This window comes from Tachysurus vachellii, chromosome 14 (genome assembly GCF_030014155.1).
Source record: "Tachysurus vachellii isolate PV-2020 chromosome 14, HZAU_Pvac_v1, whole genome shotgun sequence".
Classification (NCBI taxonomy): domain Eukaryota; kingdom Metazoa; phylum Chordata; class Actinopteri; order Siluriformes; family Bagridae; genus Tachysurus; species Tachysurus vachellii.
The window spans coordinates 15,264,878-15,285,749 of NC_083473.1; the positions used below are offsets into that span (position 1 = coordinate 15,264,878).

General features: G+C 37.1%; 1 protein-coding gene across 1 annotated transcript in view; it reads left to right on the forward strand.

Moving 5' to 3' along the window:
• tmem266 (transmembrane protein 266) overlaps positions 1-20,872 on the forward strand; it is a 45,017-nt gene that overhangs the window by 15,598 nt on the left and 8,547 nt on the right. The window contains exons 4-7 of the mRNA XM_060887019.1: positions 14,332-14,486; positions 16,284-16,357; positions 16,923-16,979; positions 18,440-18,578. Of these exons, the coding sequence (XP_060743002.1) occupies positions 14,332-14,486; positions 16,284-16,357; positions 16,923-16,979; positions 18,440-18,578 (425 nt within the window). The remainder of the gene's footprint in view (positions 1-14,331; positions 14,487-16,283; positions 16,358-16,922; positions 16,980-18,439; positions 18,579-20,872) is intronic.

A 20,872-nucleotide genomic window follows, 5' to 3' on the forward strand; every position in this document is an offset into this window, starting at 1 on the left:
TTGTTGATTAGCTTAGATAGCAAATGTGTCCTCTGAATATCCCATTATCAAACTAATTAATGATTAAATACGCTGTTGTTGTTGTTCTTGTGGTTGTTGTTGTTGTTATATATTATTTAATATATACATTCAAATAGTGAAAAATGTTTTTGTTCCATATTGTATATGGAATATTGTATATTTTCAACAAAATGTGCATGGTCAGATACTCCAGCTTAGTGACCTGTGCAGCTGAAAACACTACAAAGTTATAAAACTTGATCAGCTTATATCGCTCTCTTAAACATACTCAGAGTTTTTTTTTAAATAACCAGACTAACGCATGTTTGGCAGAGGTTCATTTCCATTTAAATCTTTTATTGTGTTAAAATTTACCTCCAGCTAAACCTTCACTGTTTTGTCTGCTCTGTTAACAGCTTCTTTGCCCATCTAGATGTGTGTATTTGTGTGTGTGTGTGTGTGTGTGTGTGTGTGTGTGTGTGTGTGTGTGTGTGTTCACTCCCCTGTGATAGACTGGTGTCCCATTGAGTGTTGACTTAACTTGGACGTCAGATCAGAGACTTTGTGATATAACTCGGATTTGTAACATGACTCTCTTCTTCAAATCACTGCATCTTTTGTTCTAGGACTTCCTTGATTTCTGGGTCTGCATGTGCTTAGACTTGTAGAAGCAGTAACACAAACATGTTCAAGCAAATATAGTCCATGGCAAAAGAGACCTGGCAACACTGTAATGTTATGAAGTCTGATCAGCTCACAGCCTTTTCTAAACTGTTCTGTAAACATGCAGGGAGTTCTAGAAATATGTACACAGAGGTCCTTTCGAGTAAACTGAGAACTGCCTGTTTAACAGTGGTTGTTTTTTTTAGTTCTTTAAATGTTTAAAGCACACGGCCAGCTTAACCTTAGGCATTTTTTATTTTCTTTTTGTTATTTATTTATCTGCTCTATGAACAGCTTCTTAGTAAAACTGTGAGATCATATACTCAAAATCTAGACTATAGATGTGTGTATAGATAAGTGTGTGTGTGTGTGTGTGTGTGTTAATCCTCTGTGATTGACTGGTTTCATATTTAGTGTGAATAGTTAAGGCCACATTTTAGGTTTTGTTTACTATATCAGACTTTCATTTGGTCCAAAGATTACATACACTTTGTAGTAGCACATGTAGTAACATTTGCTTTTTACTTGTAAAACTTAATCAAACAGTTCCTCATAATCTTAAGCTTGTCAGGGTTTTTAGAAGTTTTCTTGCTTGGACACCTTTTTTAATTTCCACTATTTTTGTAAGGGATTTACTTGATTTGCTTAGGTATACTAATCTATAAGTATACTAATAAGTATTTCTAAATGATGCTCCTTCCTCCCCATTTATTTTCTAAAGGATACCAGCCTGTTTTCCACCAAAACAGCAACCCACACCATGAGATGTGGGAAAACATGTCAGTCTTAGGGAAGAGGCTTCCCTGTGTGGCATCCAGTGCAATGTAGGATTCCCTTAATAGTGGATGAACATATTTTGGTATCTGATGCGTCCATCTAGATAACCCGTTCATTTGTGGGTGTCCTGGGGTTCATCAAGACAAAGTTCTTTCATATTTGGTTTCAAGTTTATTTGTGCCTGTTTCCATAGATTTTTGTATTTGCATACAACTGTTTATCAGATGATCCAGGAAACCTCAACGGGTTTGAAAATAGCATCTAAAGAGGTACTAAAGAGAAACCACTTTTTTTTTTTCTGAGATCTTGGCTGATTTGGGCAAAAGGCACTGTCTCTAAAGGTAGGCCATTTTCAGCCACATGTCCAATTTAAATGAATTCCTTATTATGACATTTAGCCAATCAGAATTCATTACATATATTTCTGGAATCTCCAGACTGTTTAAAGAGATATTCAGCTTGGTGTGTTTACATTTCTGACCTTCTAGAATTCTGATATAATGATTTAAAGATTAAATAAATCTGTACTTAATCATTTGTTTTAAAATGACCTTTGATTTGAACAAAAGAGATGACCTAATTGACGTGCAAAAAGATTGATGTAAACTTTTGGCCTCAACCGTAAATCTTAAAACCATAAAACTCAATCGTAAAATTCCCAGGAAAGGCTTTAGACTGACCATGAATCTGACCATGACATTTGTAAATGGGTGTAGAGACAGCCCTTTTAATGATCTCAATGAAAAAAATGTAAGGAATTTAATGCACAGTTAAGCTGAAGTAGCTCTTGTACTAGCTGCATCATATCTTTTAGCATCATTATCATGTCCTCCCATAGATTTCGGCCTTTAATTGGTTTATTGAGCCAGCAAAAAAATGGGCAGTATTTATAGGACTCAGCTGCCCAAGCGATAACGTTTCCAAGTCTCAGCTGATCTACAGCTCTACATAGACATTATGTCCTTGTTCTCCCCTAAAAATACACTGGATGTTTTCAGCCATTTTTGTTTCTTCTGTTGTTCCACTGTTATTCTGTTTTTATTTGTTAAATGGGACAGAGTCTTCTTTGTAACACTGACAAAACAGCATGTATAAAATGTTTGGTATTTGCTCAGTTGTTTCTTGATTGAATGTAATAGACATGCTTTCAGAGAAGGTGGACTATAATTTGTTGTCATGTCAGCTACTGAACGATACACCTGAAATTAATGTAAGGTTAAATAAATAAATGAATTTTGAAGTAATTTTTTGGTATAATCAGCAAAAACAGCATTCGACTGTGTTGTCTTTTATAATATTGATAAAAATTAATTTAGCACCAACATTAACTTATATTATATATCTTTATTTGAGACCTTTGATTTGTTTGTCTTTAAAGCAATAAGCTTTTTTTCAGATTGCCTTTTAGGACTTTTAATCTTTTTTAACACTAGTGCTGCCTTCCATGAAGCATATCTTATCTTGGCCATTTTTGCAAAAACTCAACTCACACTGCAGAAGCTGTGGCACTGGCATGCTATTAACTTATAGTGGCTTTAATTTATAGCACCCACCTGTACACACATTCTTAGTGTTAGAAATGCTGTAACACCGTGTAACCTGCTGTATTGGTTTATATTTTCAAGTCTATGAGAACTGAATAATCCTATTGAGCATTAAATTATCTGGAGGTTTGCAGATATGAGACCTGTTCCTTACCCTGAATGACTTTCACCCACATTGTGCTATTCTGTGTTGCCATATAAAAGGAGCTCCACATCAGAGCTGTGTGTGTCGGGGGTCTGGTGCTGCTGCTTATAGTAGCCTATAGTTGGCCACAAAGGGTGGCTGTGTGGGTAGATGGCTGTTCTACCTAACTTCAGGGGGTGCGTACAGATCTTACAAATTGAGTGCAGGGGTGAAGATGACTATCTTTGGGTTATTCATAGTGGGCTTTTGCAGAAGGGATTCCTGTCCAGAGCATACAGTTCTGCACAGCATGGCATCAGGGGGTATGTATACAGTCCCCTCTGAAAATATTATTTGATTGGCCATAGCCGATTTCATTTCACTTAAGATATTTGGGTGTTTATCTAGAACCATTTCCAGATATTTTTATCTAAATGTGTTCAACAATTTACAACATGGAATTGTTTGTTTGAGCCACCAATTTTTCAAGTGATTTTTTCAAGTATTGTGACTGAGTTTTATTGCTTGTGGTTTGTCCTGTTATATGGATGTTAGAAAGCTGTAATTTGGTGACAGTGTGTTACTATCTTGAAGCAATTATTGCAAGCAAGGGATATGCAAATATTAAGTGTTATTTACTTTAATGTTTAGTATTTAGTATGCGGTCAAGTACATTTGCTCACCTACAAACAGGATGTGTGGCTAATAAATGTGCCATGTTGTAAATTGTTATACTTTTGATCATAACATCTCATGTTCATTTTTTTATCCCAAACCCAAATATCTTTAATGTAGAGCAAAAACCATAACATTAGACTTGCCCTTAAAATACAGTACTTTCAGCGGGGACCCTATATGTCCAATATGTTATTCCTACTTGACCCAAATCCCTAGCTACAAGCAAAACAATTTCCCCAAAATTTACATGTGTATGCATTTCTATGAATGAGTTTCAAAATGATATATTTACTGGATTTATAAAAATGATTGGAATTCAACTCTTTACAGTTATTGTTAAAGTTATGATTGAAGTAGTTAGCATTAAGTAAGGTCGGTTAATACTGTGATTGGTCAAATGGCCTTTTCTGGTAAATGTAGAAAGTTCCAAGTTGTAGTAGTTCTCTAGTTGTAGTAAGAACGCTTGTGCAACTAGACTTGTGAATTTTATGCTGTGAATGTATTTGGATACTTTTGCTTAGATTATTGTGCTGAATCTAATTTCAGCACTAATTTTAGAAACGTGTAAAACTTAAAAAACACCACACTGCATCTTGCTGGTCTGAGCTCTTTAACAAACATTTTAAAGTTTTTTTGGAACGCTGTAAGTGTAGCAATCCTGCAACAAATTTATTACATTAGTAGAGGATGGCTTTGTCATGCTGATCTAATACTCAGGTTTATATTTCTATTAGCAGGAGCCAGCCTTTAAGCTGTTTTATAATCAAAACCTTTTTTTCTCTCCAAGGCGCTTAGAGAAGACACAGCTCAACTGGGTGCAAGGAAAATGGAACTCCAACACTTTCAATCCATTCGAAGGGCATTTGGGTTTTGTTTTTAGCTTAAATTTGCCAACAACCCAGTGCTCCTATTACCTAAATATGATTACTTACTAGCCAGGACTATAGAAAAATATTATTGTAATAATTTTGATCATTATATTATTTTCCACATTCTGCTCTAACATGAGTAACTTATTCATGAAGTGCATTAACCTGAATAAATTGCATTTGATGCTGTTTAGTTTATCATGTTAAATATTGCAGGCTGCTTTGATTTCATTCAGAATCAGTGCCTCATACCATATGACCACTCGATATGGGTGACATTTTGGGCTCAGTGAGAATTTGTTATTATTCATGGAGTTTGCTTTTCCAGCTGAAAGGCTGAAATGTCCGGGAAACTTAGATGTAATTGAAAATATCTGGTTGACTGCTAGGCAGATGCAGGTTAGATCTATTTCCATTTTCTGTGCATTAAAAGCCAATTTTCCTCAGAAAGAGCAGGCCTGAATTCTGACCTCCTTTTTTGGCACAGTGGTGCTTTTATTCCTATAAAGAGTTGTCTGTGCTAAAGTAGAAAAGATTATGGTGCAATATCTAGTACTGCATAAAGAACATGCGCAGTGTTTTACACTGACTACTCTTTAACAGACTTAAATGATCTATGCCTTCATAATGTGTCTTTTGTCAGAATCGCATTGTGGAAGCAACTTCATTTCACAAATCACTGAGGATTTCTCCCAACTGACCCATTATTTATGGTAGTTAAGGGATTAAGAGACAAATACTTTTTCCTGGTTTCACATTTCTGCTATAAATTTGCGAGAGTAATGGTGTGTAGTCGCGTGTCTAATAAAGAACCTCTCAAATGTAAAACTGATTAACTGTGACAACAACCGCAAAAGCACATTCAGCACATATTTTGCTTAGTCCTTAGTTGGTTTTCTAGCTCTTCCTGCTTGTTGAACTGTTGAGGTTTGTAAGTGGGTTATGACACAAGGATGAACATCACATTTATCACTGCTTGTGATTTCTTGCCTTGTCACTTAACTTTGAAATTATCAGCTAAAGCAAGCACAATATCAGTGGACAATATCTTTGTTTTTTTGTAACTGACATAATTATTTTTTTTTTATTTGCATTTGACGAGATTACGATTTGCTTTTAGGAGATCTTGTTTTAGGGAGCAGAAATTAACCTGTGCAAGTTGGTAGATACTCAGTTCCATCAGACCTTCCTTATTAGACCTCTCAATTCCATGTTCTTATTAAAAAATTATGTTCAATGTGCATAAAATAATAACGTTCAGTTATAATCTTCAAGGTGCATGTAATAGTCTTCAAGCAATAATCTTTTCAACCTACAGTAGATTATAATAGAATATGAGATAAGATAAGATGAGATATCACTTTATTGATTCCAGAAAGGAAATTGTTCCAGCAGCATACGAATGATGCAAAGCAACTTGAGCACCGTATAAGAATGAACTAAAGATAGATACAAATACTGTGCAGGTACTGTGCAGATTTTACAGATAAGTACAGATAAAGTGATCTGTGCATATACTGTCCATATATATGCATGTATGTGCAAATAACTCAGTCATGTAAATGTTCATAATGAAAAATTATATACAATACAAAAATATGCAAATTTATTGCGACATTATTGTTGCCTGTGCATGGTAATTATTAGTTAATGGGGATATAGTTGTGCATGATATCAATAAGTGTATTTGCCTGGGTTTATTATCCAGACTGACTTCTCCCTTCTTAAGCCCAGTGTTGCTAGGATAGGCTCCTGATTCACTGTGATCCTGACCAGTATGTAAAATATTTTTTTAAAACAGGATTCCTAAAACAAACAATACTTCTATGACAGCACTGTATTATTAACTGCTCTAACATGAGGATGTTTTTAATTTTTCTAACTCACTTAGGATCTGGAGAGCACCTGATAAATGCAGTAAATGTAAATGAACGGTCATGTGAAAGAATTAAGACACCCAGGAAGCCTGTGGGTTTTTTTTTAAATATATTTAAAAATATGGGCTACCTTAATTTTAAAAATATTGGAGGATTTGAGTAATATAATTAAACAAATAAAAACAAAAAGAATGGCCTTTTTTTAAATGATCTCTAAAATGTAATTGTGTAATAACAAACTGAATATTTAATTTTTGACCTAATTGACCTTTAATTGACCATCATTTTTTCTCATGACTACATATCTTCACTTCTGTGATGATACACTGCATGGACGTTGAAACAAATTTATGTTCTTCCAATACATTTTGTTGAAAAAATAACAATTCGGCTGAATACTTTTTTATAGCATTTTTCCTTTTAGTTCAAAGTCACACACATCTACACTGCTGTCCATGAGATGAAAAAAAAAGGAAATGTGCACACATGCAGTCACAGCCCTGGAGAGTCACAGAACTATTGCTCATTTATCTACTGATACAACTCATCATCAGTATTAGAAGAGGGGAGAAATCTCTGTTTCAACCTATTAACACTTCTGCTTTTTTTATTTTGTTCCCAGTGCTGGGGATCTCTTGCTCTGCACATTTTAGGTGTTATACATGTCCTCTCCCAGCCCTGAATCAGCTCATAAAGGACTTGATAATTAGCTGACCAGTCAGTCATAGCGATCCACTGGACTTGAATTGAGCAACACAACTCTAGTCTGTCATTTTCTTTCCATTAATACTGGGGTCAGAAAGTCTGTGTGAATTAGTCAGGCTTTCTAATGTGATGAAACCATAAGGCCATGTTATTATCAGAGCATGAAAAAGTAATTAGAAAGAATTGGTTGTACTTAATAAATGGTTATTATGGCAAATGAAAATGTATTATATATTTATCTCATGATTTTTAAGGGGAAGGAAATTTCTTTAAAAAAAAATAGAAAGATCTCTATCGATGTGCTGGGATACTTAATAGGTTTGCCAGAGTAGTGATCGACTGTGAGCTGCTTCTGTTGATGAAATGTCTGCGGCTTGGCCAGGTCTATTTTTCAGACTTCCGGTGAGACTGAATTTTTCCAGTCATTAGTAATATTATAAATACTGTTTTGAAAGAAGGAAAGGTTGAGTCTGTGTGAAATAGAGATCTCATAGTTACTTACAGTATAATAACACCTACAGCTTTTTGCTGCTTTCAGGTATAAATCTTGAAGTTTATTAACCCTTTTCCTTGATGCATGCTAAACTAGTATTGTTTACTGTATTACTTCTTATTACCAAAAAACCTTAAGCTTTAGCATGAATAAGCAATTCATGTTTAATAGAGTAAGTTAATACCAGGATTAATCCATATTTGCTAAATTTATACACCTGATATATTGCAATGGATGTTTATTTGCAGTCAGGTCTAAAAATAAGTCAGCAAGATGGTGGAACACATGCAGTAGCTAATGATGCTTTAGCTCCAGGGTCCACAGTCTGATTCTGAGTCACTGTTACTGACTGTATGAACATTCTCCTAGTTTTCTCTCTCAGGGTTCTCCCAAAATCTGGGAATAGATGTCTGTGTGTGCATGGTCGCCTGTGATGGACTGCACCTGTTTATCCAGGATAGACTCTGGATCCAGTGTGTCCCTGGCCAATATAAAGCGGTTACTGCAAATAAATGAATAAATGTTACCATGATGGCACAAAGCAAATTCACATTTCCTTTCCCTGCTCCATAGAGGAATAAAACTGATGGTCATTTCTGGTAGCACATTACATCTGTCTGCTATTGACTTAGCTCTCAGCCTCCTCTGATCGCCTCTGACTCGGCAGTCAGTTTAATCTTTGTCAAACAAATCAGTGGATCTGCTGATGATGTTGATCTTTATAATCTTGTCCAGTGTAGCCCAGTCATTTCATCCTGCCAGATCTACATCCATAAGAATTGTTAAAAACAATGTGAGGAATATGAATGTAAAAAAACATTCAGCAAGAAAAGTAGAGTAAAATGAGGCTTTGCAATTGAGAGTTTGCACTGGGGATGGTGGGAGTTATGTATGTGTGTACTGTATACGATAAATAAGCTTATTACGGGTTATTATAGTTATTATGGTGTGGAAGTGCAGTGGGTGGGTCAGAGGATATGTGACTGGAAAATAATGTGTTTCTATTTTCCTCACACTTATACAACATACTGACTAATGTCTTTCTGCAATTCACATTGATAGATATTCATTTTTTATGCTCTGTCCTTTGATTCTGTTTATAGGGCAACATTAGGAGTGTTTTAGTCCCTTCAGACTTTTTTCCTCACCCCAGTTGCTTATACGTCACACAGATTTTGATTCAGGGTCACCAGCCACATTTAACTTTCAGTGTCCCTATTTCTACAACAAAGTCCACTTGTATCCTCACGTTGCTACAAAACTGTGTCACCCTTCCTCACTTGAGCCATCTGTGATGTCTGAGGCCTCATAGACTCATCCATCAGGCCCTCAAATCAGAGCAGTGATCTAAGTGGCAGAAAAACCTTGCATTCCCACATCAGTGTGATCTGCCAAGAGTCTTGCTCTTCTTCTTTTCTTCATCTCTCTCTTCTCTCTGCCCCAATCAGAGTCTCATCTCCTCATAAATACTGCAGCAGGCCGTTAAGGCCGCTTGTGTGAAATGAAGTTTCTATCTCTCCTCAATCCATCACCCGGACCCAATTTTTCAATGCTTTTATTAAATATATTTCTTTCACTTTGCTGAAGGGTACTTGTTAGAATGAATTATTAAACTGTATACATTCAGACACTTAATTTAATCCTGAATCCTACATGCCTGTCTCTTCCCTTGTTTGGTCATTTATTGTTTTTTCAGATAAATCTATTGTCACTGCTATCTTTGTGTCCCATAAACACCATCGATAGTGTTAAATTAGATTATTTTTAACAAATAAAGTTTTGGTACCATCGCCATTATCTTGTTTAGCACCATTTTCATTTTAGGCCATTGGAATTTAATTGTGTGCAAAAATTTGCATCCCCCTTGGTGTCAGTATAAAATCTGATGTACCTCTATTTTAGAGTTTATACTTTATAGATCATAAAGCTCCCTGTTATTTTATTGGTATTGTGCAGAAATATTACACAGATTGAGTCAGCAGTTATATTTATGGTAAGCTCAAACCCTTGCTTTATCAGTGACATGCTCGACTCCTTGTTAAAAAAGACTAATGACTCAAAACAGTCAACACATGGAATCTTCAAACAAGCTAAACCTCTCAAGCAGTTTCCTGTGAGTGCTTAAGTTAAGAGTTAATGGGGTCAACAAAACTAAATATATTGACCTTTCACAGAGCTGGAGAAGCATGTAGAAAGATAAGTAGTATTTATGGATACCATTACCGACAGTGAAGGCAATAATTCAGAAAAGGAAGAAACAGATACAAGATACAAGCAAAAAGTTGAAAAATTATGGGGAAATAAACTGGGGGAGAGATTTACTGACAAAAATCCAAAACAAACATCAGGATACCTGGAGAAAAAAAGTACACCATTATATCACATTCAAATGTATGGTTTTTGTAATGCCAGTATTAATTGCTGCCATATCGCTGTTATCTGTGATTGTTGATTAGCTGTATATTACTAAATGCAACATACAAACTCTTTACTCTGTGTGATGTAATGACTATATATTTTATCAAATCTTTATAATATACTACCTGAAAAAACCCTGGCTGGTATTTAGTTCCTATCTACGGCCCTAAATCCTTTGTGCAGTTTGGGGATTAAAGTTTTTACCTTTCCTGTTACCTGAACTGAGACTTATTTACTGTAATCCATCAAGTTATGATGTGTTATGCTATCTATCTTTATCTATCCCATGTTCACGATGTCTACCTTAAGTTTGGACACAAGGTTAAATGTGTAAATGGCTGACACCACAATTCAAAAATAGAGTCAGTTAAGCTGAACAGTGTACAGTAAGTACATAGTAACACCATACCATGGATAGACCTGGGGTTATTCCAAGAGGCTTAAAATAAAATCCATTCTTATCTGTCTGTTACAATCTAAACATGTAGTTTATTTTTCTTCAATTATTCAGGTCACTTATGGAATTTGGTTGTAAATCCAGTCTGATCTGTATGTCAGTTTGCAGTCATTGTCCTGAAGTCTGATCTGGTGTTGAGTTTGATTTATACCAATGTTGTAGATGACTGAGTCAGTGAGCCCAGATGGCTCCTAGACTCCTGTTTTAGCTTGGAGGTCAACTTGAATCCAATACCACAGTTCCTGTTAGAATTAGACACTTTGCATGTCCTGCAGTCTATAATACCTGTCACCTCTGTAAAACCCTGGACAGGACAAGAAAAGCATCATATGATTTTGTGTAAAAGATTCAATAAATTGTGCACATGACAATGGGATTCTATGTATATAAAGATCAAAATATTAATGGTCAATATGCATGATTTCCTTTTTTACATTTTGAACACTTTTTCTATTTTTATTTGAAAATGTATGGTTTTTGGTAAAGATAACATTCCTGCTAAGAGTTTGATGTATTTTCATCAACAGCTGTGCAATTCTCATGGAAATGATTTACAATAAATTAAGTGGCATTTAAGTGACAGTATTAATTTTTTTCATGTGTATGATACATTAAATTGTGCTGACAGTATGTGAACAAATTAAAAAATTGTCATTTTTGTAAACCTCGCATCTTTCTGGCATCTCTATCTCTCTCACACACACACACAAACACACACACACCTTTCCGATATTAGTTTGCAATTAGAAGAAAAGCTGGAACAGAGTCTTGTGCTCACAGCAAGGTGTGAAATGTTGTCTATAAATCATTCCCATTGTCATAATACGCCAAAGGTTGCACTGTGTCCCAGTTAAGCCAAACATAGAAACTATCTTACAACGATGTGAATGATAATTGTTTTTCTGTGGGTAGGGCTGCATATTTGTCTGTGTACTTGGTTCTTGCATCAGTGACAGTGACACTGTAGAGCTAGTGAACTGACATCTCTCATATGTCTCGGAGGACTTGTCTTCTGCGTTGCTTTTGTGTCTCAGGCGATACCGTTTGGTACTGAGAGTTCAGTCTGTTTTGTCAGGTGTGAAATATTTTTCACATTGCATCCATTTCCTAAGATTTTTGTTTCACTTGTAAATGAAGTGAAGGCCACGTGAGAAACAATCCACTGAATAACTGGTTTACTTTGGCACATTACTTCCTTTTTCAAGTTTAACAAAAACAAAAGAAAAATTATAGTAACGTAACTGTAGGTGTTTTCTACTGCCTGATCTGATCATAACACATTTTTACTGTTGTGGCCCTACTGTCTGATTCTGATCTTGATACGTCTGAACATATACACTTATGATTCACTCTTTTCTCCAAAGGATATCCCCTCCTTCGTTATGTCAGGGGTCTGTGGTTTCTGATTCATTCAATGGTGAGAAAAACCTGCACGGATACGGACTGAACTTGTTAACCTGAAGTGTGACTACATATAAGATTTTGTTTTAGAGTATTAAAATAAGCAGTATTAAGTCTGATATATTTCCACAAACAAAGTCAAAATGTAGGTGCCAATCAATAGTTTGTCTATGACCTACAGATGATGTTCAGTCTTAAGGCCCACAGCTATGTTTAAGCCTTTTGACATCATTTGAAGGTCCATCAGGCCTCTTTGTGTTGGTGTGCTGTTGGAATCCTCCTAAGATATCTGTGTGAACTCTGGCTAAATCAGCTCGCCTGCCTGTTCTGCCGCTCTGAACAAACACAGACATTTACTCTTCTATTATTCTTTATTTTGCCATAAATCCCAGCTCCCTTTCTCTGTCACCCAGCCAGACTGAAGGGACAAGGAGAAGAATGGAAGCTTTAGATTTATGACAGACTTGGTGATCAGCTATTATTCTTATCCTTGTTAAGCAAAATTGCTACTCAGATCAGACCACATAGAGCAATACTGTGGATCCCCAGCTGCACTTTAAAACATACTGAATCAGTGCAGAATCAGCTGATCAGAGAACAACCTGCAGACTATCAAGGGATTTGGAGTGTGCACTTTGGGAAGAGCGAAGCACTGCAAGTGCTAAGGTGCTATAATCAGGCATCGCCTCTGAGCCACCCAGTCCGCTCGTGTGTCTTCTCTGTCCTTCTCGCTTGCACAGCACAAGGGCAAATACTGAAGCATGTAAGCATTGTCTGGCTAATCAAATGTAGGCAAAGTCATGCTGTTAAGCAATCATCTTTTTTGGCTTCTTTTGAGGGTTGGAGTCTGTGGCTTCCAGATGGTGTGTGTATGTGTGTGTGTGTGTGTGTGTGTGTGTGTGTGTGTGTGTGTGTGGGGACCGGGACACAGGATGAGGTTAGACAGGCTCCACGAATGGCCCAGTCCGATCCTGCCAAGATCAGGATCCGCTCCCATGGAAAGGCACAGCTTGTATGGTACAAGCTTGGAGCTTGCACTGGAACATACTACGCAAATGATTCTTCTCCATATGAAGTGTTATATTAGACACAGTCAGCGTTTAATCGAAAGAGAGACATCAAAATTGAATGAATTCCAGAAAGCTCCTGGATGCAGATCTTTTTCTGTTTTTTTTTTTTAATTTTCGTCTGGCCAAATTGCAGAAAATAGATTCTCTAAGGTTGTTCCTGTGATCAGGAAATGCAGATAATGACATATGCTCCTGATAATGAATATCCCCTTGTTTCCGTTAAATGTGCCAAAACAGAGATTGTTGATGGCAGCAATACAGCAGCAGACGGTGGGATGAGGAGAGAGAGAAAGAAACAGTGAGAGTGAGAAAGGATGAGGAAACAGGAGAGTGACAGGAATACAGAGAGCATAGGAGTGAAAAAGGCCATCAACGGGGCAATTCAATTAGCCAGTGTTTATAGGCGGGAGAAAAGGAGGGTGGGAAGCAGAGAGAGAAAGAAAGAGAGAGAGAAGGAGAGAGAGAGTAAGACGACGACATTGACTGCATAAGCTATTAATCATACAGATCTCCGTTCAGGACGAGGTCCCACAAAATGTGACAAAATGTGAGTACCACAGATAAATGAGAAAGGAACCAATTAGAGCTGATCCAGGAGAGGGTTTGCTTATTCTCATTTATTACAGAAGAAATTGCAGCTGTGAAATAAGAAATTTCACAGTGATTGCAAGTTTCTGTTTTTTTTTTTAAAGTACGGTCTTCTGGAAATAAAAAAAGAATATAATCTAGTACCATTTTGTACATGTCCATTTTTATATATTTATATATTCCATACACAGTTAGGTGTAGAGGTTTCTAGAGCTTATATGTGTGACCAAAAAAAACATTTAAATAAGAGGATGTAAAAGGAAAAAGAAGTGCCTGAATGAGTCGTTTTAATTCTTAGCATTTTACTAATAATTCTAAAAAAATCTGTGAAACCTCACACATTCAATATCTTATAAAATGCAGTAAATTACATTTCATGTCTGGATTGATTGCAAATTTTTGCACTTGACTGTATGAAGGATATGATTTTACATGCACAGAAGGATGTCCCCTACAGGCAGAGTGAACAGAAATGTATACTGTGGTTAATTTCTGCACACAGTTTGCCTCCTTTGCCCTCACATCATTTGCATGTAAATTAAAATAAGATTCTGTAAGATTACAATCTGTTATTCTGCATAGATTTAAAGGAGATATGATGAGTTATGTTTCTCTCTCTCTCTCTCTCTCTCTCTCTCTCTCTCTTTTGTTCTTTTATATCTCCCAGGTCTAACTGGCTGAAGCCATGTTGTGGGAGGAGGGCAGCTCTTTGGCAGGTGTGTTTGCTGAGTGCAGGTTTTAACTGTTTGCTGGTGGCGTGTGTTATTCTGGTGGTGGTGCTGCTGACTCTGGAGCTGCTCATCGACACCCGGCTCCTGCAGTGTGAGTACCAGATCATCCAAACTGACCCAGGGGCTGCAGCCCCAGAGTGTTCAGATACCTCTGTAAATAAAACCGTACCAAGGTGCCTAATCACAGAGATTCTCTGGGGTGGGAATCTTTTATTTTGATATATTCTGACCAATAATGGAATATATTTTTTCCGACAGCAATTCTTTGCGCATTATGATTTGGATAATAGATGCGGGGGGGCACGGTGGCTTAGTGGTTAGCACGTTTGCCTCACACCTCCAGGAGGTCGATTCCCGCATCCGCCTTGTGTGTGTGGAGTTTGCATGTTCTCCCCGTGCCTCGGGGGTTACCTCCGGGTACTCCGGTTTCCTCCCCCGGTCCAAAGACATGCATGGTAGGTTGATTGGCATTTCTGGAAAAATTGTCTGTAGTGTGTGAGTGAATGAGAGTGCCCTGCAATGTGCCCTGCGATGGGTTGGCACTCCGTCCAGGGTGTAATCCTGCCTTGATGCCTAATGACACCTGAGGCACAGGCTCCCCATGACCCGAGGTAGTTCGACTAAGCGGTAGAAAATGAATGAATGAATAAATAATAAATGCTTGATTGATTGATTGATTGATTGATTGATGCACAGCACATTGGTGTAGTCAGTAGCATTGCCATCAAATTCTTAAACAGCTTTTTGTGCTGTTGCAATATGACACATTTTATGTCTTAGTCAGTAGCAATACCTTAATCAACCTTAATCACATTTCTCCGCAGTGGTACAATCTAATACTTTACTGCCCCGGTATTATTGAAAAGCTGTACTGTTGAAACTTGTTCTGTATATTTGATTGGCATGAATACCCACAATTACACATCACAATTATCATGAGCTTTCCTGTCATTGCTGACTTAGTCTATGCCTTGGAAAAATTGGAAAATACAGCAGAAGTGTTTTCCCATGTGACCTTATTGCATCATACCACAGTGAGCCAAGCAGGTCTACATGATCTGAGACTAGATACATGCTCTTCTTCATTACAAGTGGTCCACACACCAGCACATAGCCTAGAGCACAGCACACAGCTATAGCATAGATGACAGCAGCCATAAGTCAGCCTCAATCCCTGTGTCATGTCTGGCCTTTTAAAAGTCCTACTAGACAGATTGAGAAGGAATGGGTGAGAGGAAGACAAATGCCAAGCTAGAGATTAGCAGAAGAGTAGATGAAGGGACAGCAGCGCAGCCACCTGGATTAACGGATGGAGAGAGATGAATGGACTGATGGATAGATTAGCGAACGAGATAAACAAAGACAGATGGGCAAGGAGATGGTGTATGAAGAAAAAGTAAAGCAGAAGGGAGACAGCTGAAAGCAGCACAGTGATTATCCATAATTGGGCTGATAAATAGACAAGCAGGCAGAGGTAAAGCACTGAGAGTGAGCTTGACTGGCCCTGTGGGAGTGGACGGGTGTATCTGAATAACATAAATACCTGACATGCTTTCAGTTCAGACGGATGTTTTAATAGGAGCCAAAGCCTTTCATGTCATCTGAATAGGAGGCAGCTATGTGTGGGAAATTTCCTTCTACCCTAGAGGTGTTCATTTAAGGTCATTAGTAAGGAAACAGTGTTCATGTGAAGTTCATTACAAATCCATTAATTTTAGCATGTGATGAAATGAATTAAGAAACGTCTGTATTATTAAACCTGTATGCTTTAAGTACATGTACTGTACATGTAGAGAATTAAATTTTATTTGAGCAGTTAGAACGTCTTGACAAAACTCTGTGGTATTTTGATTAAATGCTTCCTGTTGTTTGTGTCTTATGTCCTCAGTTACCAATGCGTCCCAGTTTGCTGGCATTATTCACTGGATCAGCCTAGTCATTCTCTCCATATTCTTCACTGAGGTGTGTGTGTGTGTGGGTGTGTGTGTGTGTATGACTTGGAAACCTGATCAATTTTAGTTGTCTTTTATCTATCAAAGTCCCACAGACAGATTTAAATGAATTTCTGTTGTATGAAAATGTGTAATTTATGATGGAACAAAATTTTGATGAAGAAATGAAAGTTTAAATTCTGTTTTGCTGAGGTGTTCATTTTCCTACAACTCATTCAGCATGTGCAAGCAGTAGTGATTTGAATAGCTTCTACTGCTGCTCATAATCCTTTTAATTTAGTATTTTGCCATCCAATTAGAAATTCTTCTGCAAACTCATTATCTAGATTTTCTGCATTGATTGGGCTGGAAATGTGCATGGGTCTGTCTTTTTTCTTTATGGATTCTCCTCTACGTTCTATGCATACTTTCTGCTTTAGATGAAGCACTTCTTTTTAAAACATATGTGAATGGTCTGTGAAAAATCTGTTTTTGTTCTTCTGTTCTCTGTGACTTTTCTCTGTCTGCTCTCCGCCAATCTCTCTCTCTCTCTCTCTCTCTCTCTCTCTTTCTGTCTATCTTTCTGTCTCTCTCAGACTGTCTTCAGGATTGTGGTGCTGGGGATATGGGATTACATAGAGAACAAAGTTGAGGTAAGCTCCTCAGGGACTCATTAATATAGGAAAGGGAGACAGAGAGAGCAAGGTAATGAGGAAGGAGACTTTCTCTTTATCTGCTGCAGTGTCATGCTCTCAATGTCACAGCTGTGTTGTAGCAGCACCGCTGTGCACCGTGTATATACTGTTCACCAATCAGCTTTGGTTTCTGTTCCAAGACAAACTGTGTAAAGTTGCCATATGGAAGAATATATGCATGTCTAACAGCATTGCATAATTAAATGCTCATAATTACATTTTTAAAAAGGCAGTTGTTGTTCCTTAGCATTCAGATACAATGTTTTGCATTGTGTTCAGTGTTTAACAGACTGAAACAAAAGGTGTTCACGCTATCATTAGGGGAATCCACACAATGCCACAGTCATCTGTGACTGGGAGTCTAGAGGGCTGGTGTTAGTCTCTATCCTCAATCAAAACAACACTAAACAATCATTGTTGTCTGTATGCTCATGCATGGTTGTTAGTCACTAATATGTGATAGGGGATAGCTGGCTAGTGATGGGATGTGGCAAATAATCGAATTGGGAAGAGGCAAAAAATCTGTTTCCATATTCACATAAAGGCAAATATAGTTACATTTTCAATGAGTTTATCAATATAATAAAGTCGCTGCACAATTATAAACGCTTTATCATTATTGCTGAACGGGAGCTTAGTGTTTAACATGTATGCCTCGCTCCTCTGAGGTTGGGAGCTTAATTCCCATCTTTGCCATGTGTGCCTGGAGTTTGCTTGTTCTCCACATGCTGCAGGAGTTTCCTCCAGATACTTTGGATTCCTCCCTCAGTCCATAGACATGCATTGTAACCTAATTGGCATCTCTAAATTGTCTAAAGTGTAGGAATGTGAGTGTTTCTGCTTTTGTGCCCTGTGTTGGGTTGGCACCCCATCCAGAGTGTCCCCCACCTTGTGGCTTACATTTTGCTGGGACAGACTCCAGGTTTCAGTGGTACCATATATGGATGGATGGTGGAATGGATATTTACTTATACTGTAAACTTTTTTTTTACCTATAATATGCCATTTACCATGATTTAACACAATAACATAAATTGTGAAAAAATGTTGCATTATTTACATAAGCATTATACTGGTTTTGTTCACTACATTTTCCAATTTAGTTGTATATATTGAAGCAGGGTAACACAGTGGGTAGTGTTGCTGCCACACCGCTCCAAGGTCTGGGCATGGATCCCATAGTTCTGTTACTATCTGTACTAGGTTTCACATGTTCTCCCTGTGGCTACATACTTTTTCACACAAAAATATGCTAGTAGATGAATTGGCAACTCAAATGTTGCAATGTTCCTAGATGTTAGCGTGTGACTGTGACTGTATGTGCATTATTTTGTGATTTTTATTCTTGTAAAGGGTCAGTGAAATAATAAATATAGCTGTATGGTGTGTGTTTGTTTGTGTGTGTGTGGTGGCTTTAGGTGTTTGATGGTGCTGTGATTGTTCTCTCCTTGGCCCCAATGGTTGCCTCCACTGTTGCTAATGGACCCAGCAGTCCCTGGGATGCCATTAGCCTCATCATCACTCTTCGCATATGGAGGGTCAAGAGAATTATTGATGGTAAGCAAAACCCCTGCACTGCACTCATCTTCCTGCACTTTATCTTTTCTTTCTTCTATTGTATTGCCTTGCCTTGTTTTGTTATTTTATTGCCCCTAGTTTAGGCTTTTTTTCCATTCAGACAAAAATCACAAAGCTGTTTTATACAGATATTCTAGGAAATTGTCAAATAGATGTGATAAAATATGATAATGTGATAGTTTCTTTATGTTGTGGGAAAAAATCCTTTCCTGGAAAATTTAAAGTGCTAATCAAAAGAATTGACTCCCACAAATAAGTGCGTATTGTGTCAGCTAGTCATTATAACTCTATTTTACCATCAATCAAGTCCTTCTTGAGCAGCTCAGCCAGGATGCATTTGATTAAAATTCATGGTGACCTCTCCTGTCTATAGCAGTTAAGCACAGCTCCTATTAATGCAGGTGTTTGCAGGGCCGATGAGTTCGGCTGGTCACCTTTGTTCCCCTCGCATGACTCAGTTTCAGGCCAGGTTGTCTATTGCTGGAACAGGATTGCAAAAAAGTCTGCCTTTTTGCTTCACTCTTCTGTTGACGTTTAATTTACTTCCATGTCCATACTGATATATTAGTAAATTAGTCTTCTGGATGGTGCTAAGAATTTTCATTGCTTATTCATTTCACTTTGTATTGGGTGGTGAATTTTCATTTAGGCCATGTTTCAACCTGCTTCTGGTGCATTTGTATAAATCCTGCACCCTGAAATCAGTGTGTGTTTCACTCAGCAGTGTGTAAATACTGACTTCTCTAAATGTGTCTTTGCCTGCTTAGTTTCATCTTTGAGTTATTGGATCTGTTAGAGAGTGTGCAGTCAGCAGAAAATGTGCAAAGACAAATTAATACTGTCACCCCTGCTTTACAAGAGCAGGCAACTCCTGCGTTGTTTATTTTCAGGTAGTTGCCAGCACAAACACATACACACACACACACACACACACACACACACACACACACACACACACACACACACACTTATATATAAGGGTATTTGTGGGATATTTCTTTCCTTCCAACTTGCTTTAATATAGCTTAATTAGCTATATTAAGCATATTTAATAAAAATTTGTTGATTTTATTTTGCTTTTGTAAAGCGCTTTGAGATGTTCTTTTAAAGGCGCTATAGAAAATAAAGGTTATTATTATTATTATTATATTAATATTAATATAGTGCAATTATTTTAATACATTTGTATTTATCATTATTATTATTATTATTATTATTATTAATAATAATAATAATAATACTTCAGTCACTGAAGTTACTTTTTTATTTATCGTTACTTCAATGCACATTTGTTAAAAGGACTATCCTTTTTTAGTTTTAACACAATGCTGAAATGTTTCTTCCTTTTTTTTGTTTTTATAAAATGACTGGGAAGTTTGGTCCCCACAAAGAGCTAAATACACAGCCATATTATGGCCACTGTTCCTTATTTAATCTATAGACTACAAGCCATATTTTTAAATGAGATTTTTTTTTTTTTTTTTTGCCATTAGAAATATTTTTATTTTTACACTGATCTTTTTCCAAAAATATCTTGCAGCAAGCAACGTTGCCAAGCTGCTGTTAGCCTTTAACATGCATCCATCTGAGCTTTGTGTGAGGTCTTTACTGTAACGCCCTCCTGTGGCTCTCCACTGATTTCACACACAAATACAGAATGGAACACAGGTGTAGAGTTACAAAAATACAAATGAAAACAGTACAGCTGAGAGATCAGTTCCATGTCAGCTGATATTCAGGACTGTTATTACTCAGGTAATAGTCACATATATAGAAAGCACAGAATAAGGGTCCCTCCATAGGGTTATATTTGTGCTTTCCTCCAGAAATAGATCATTATATATGGCAAATGAATTCTATAACGTATATAAACCCAGCATGATAAAACACCCGTCAAGACAGGATGTTGCTCTGGTGGCCTCTTTAAAGCTTCTATGAATAACCCACTTAGAAAGTTGAAACTCTTCACCAAAAAATTAAGCTTAAGGAAAAAATATCAGTCTATTTTTTATATAAATGGAGATTCTGCCTTTTTGGGTCGAGAGATCAACAGAGAATGGCATTTGAATGCTATAATCTATTTGAGTATTGTTGCTGACCATGTGCATCTCTTTATGACCACAATTTACCATCTTCTCATGGCTACTTCCTGCATGATGATGCAGCATGTCACAAAGCAAAAGTCTTCTCAAACTGGTTTTATGAACATGACAAGAAATTCTGTGTTTTTGGTGGATTCCCAGTCACTGGATCTGAATCCAGTAGAACACTGG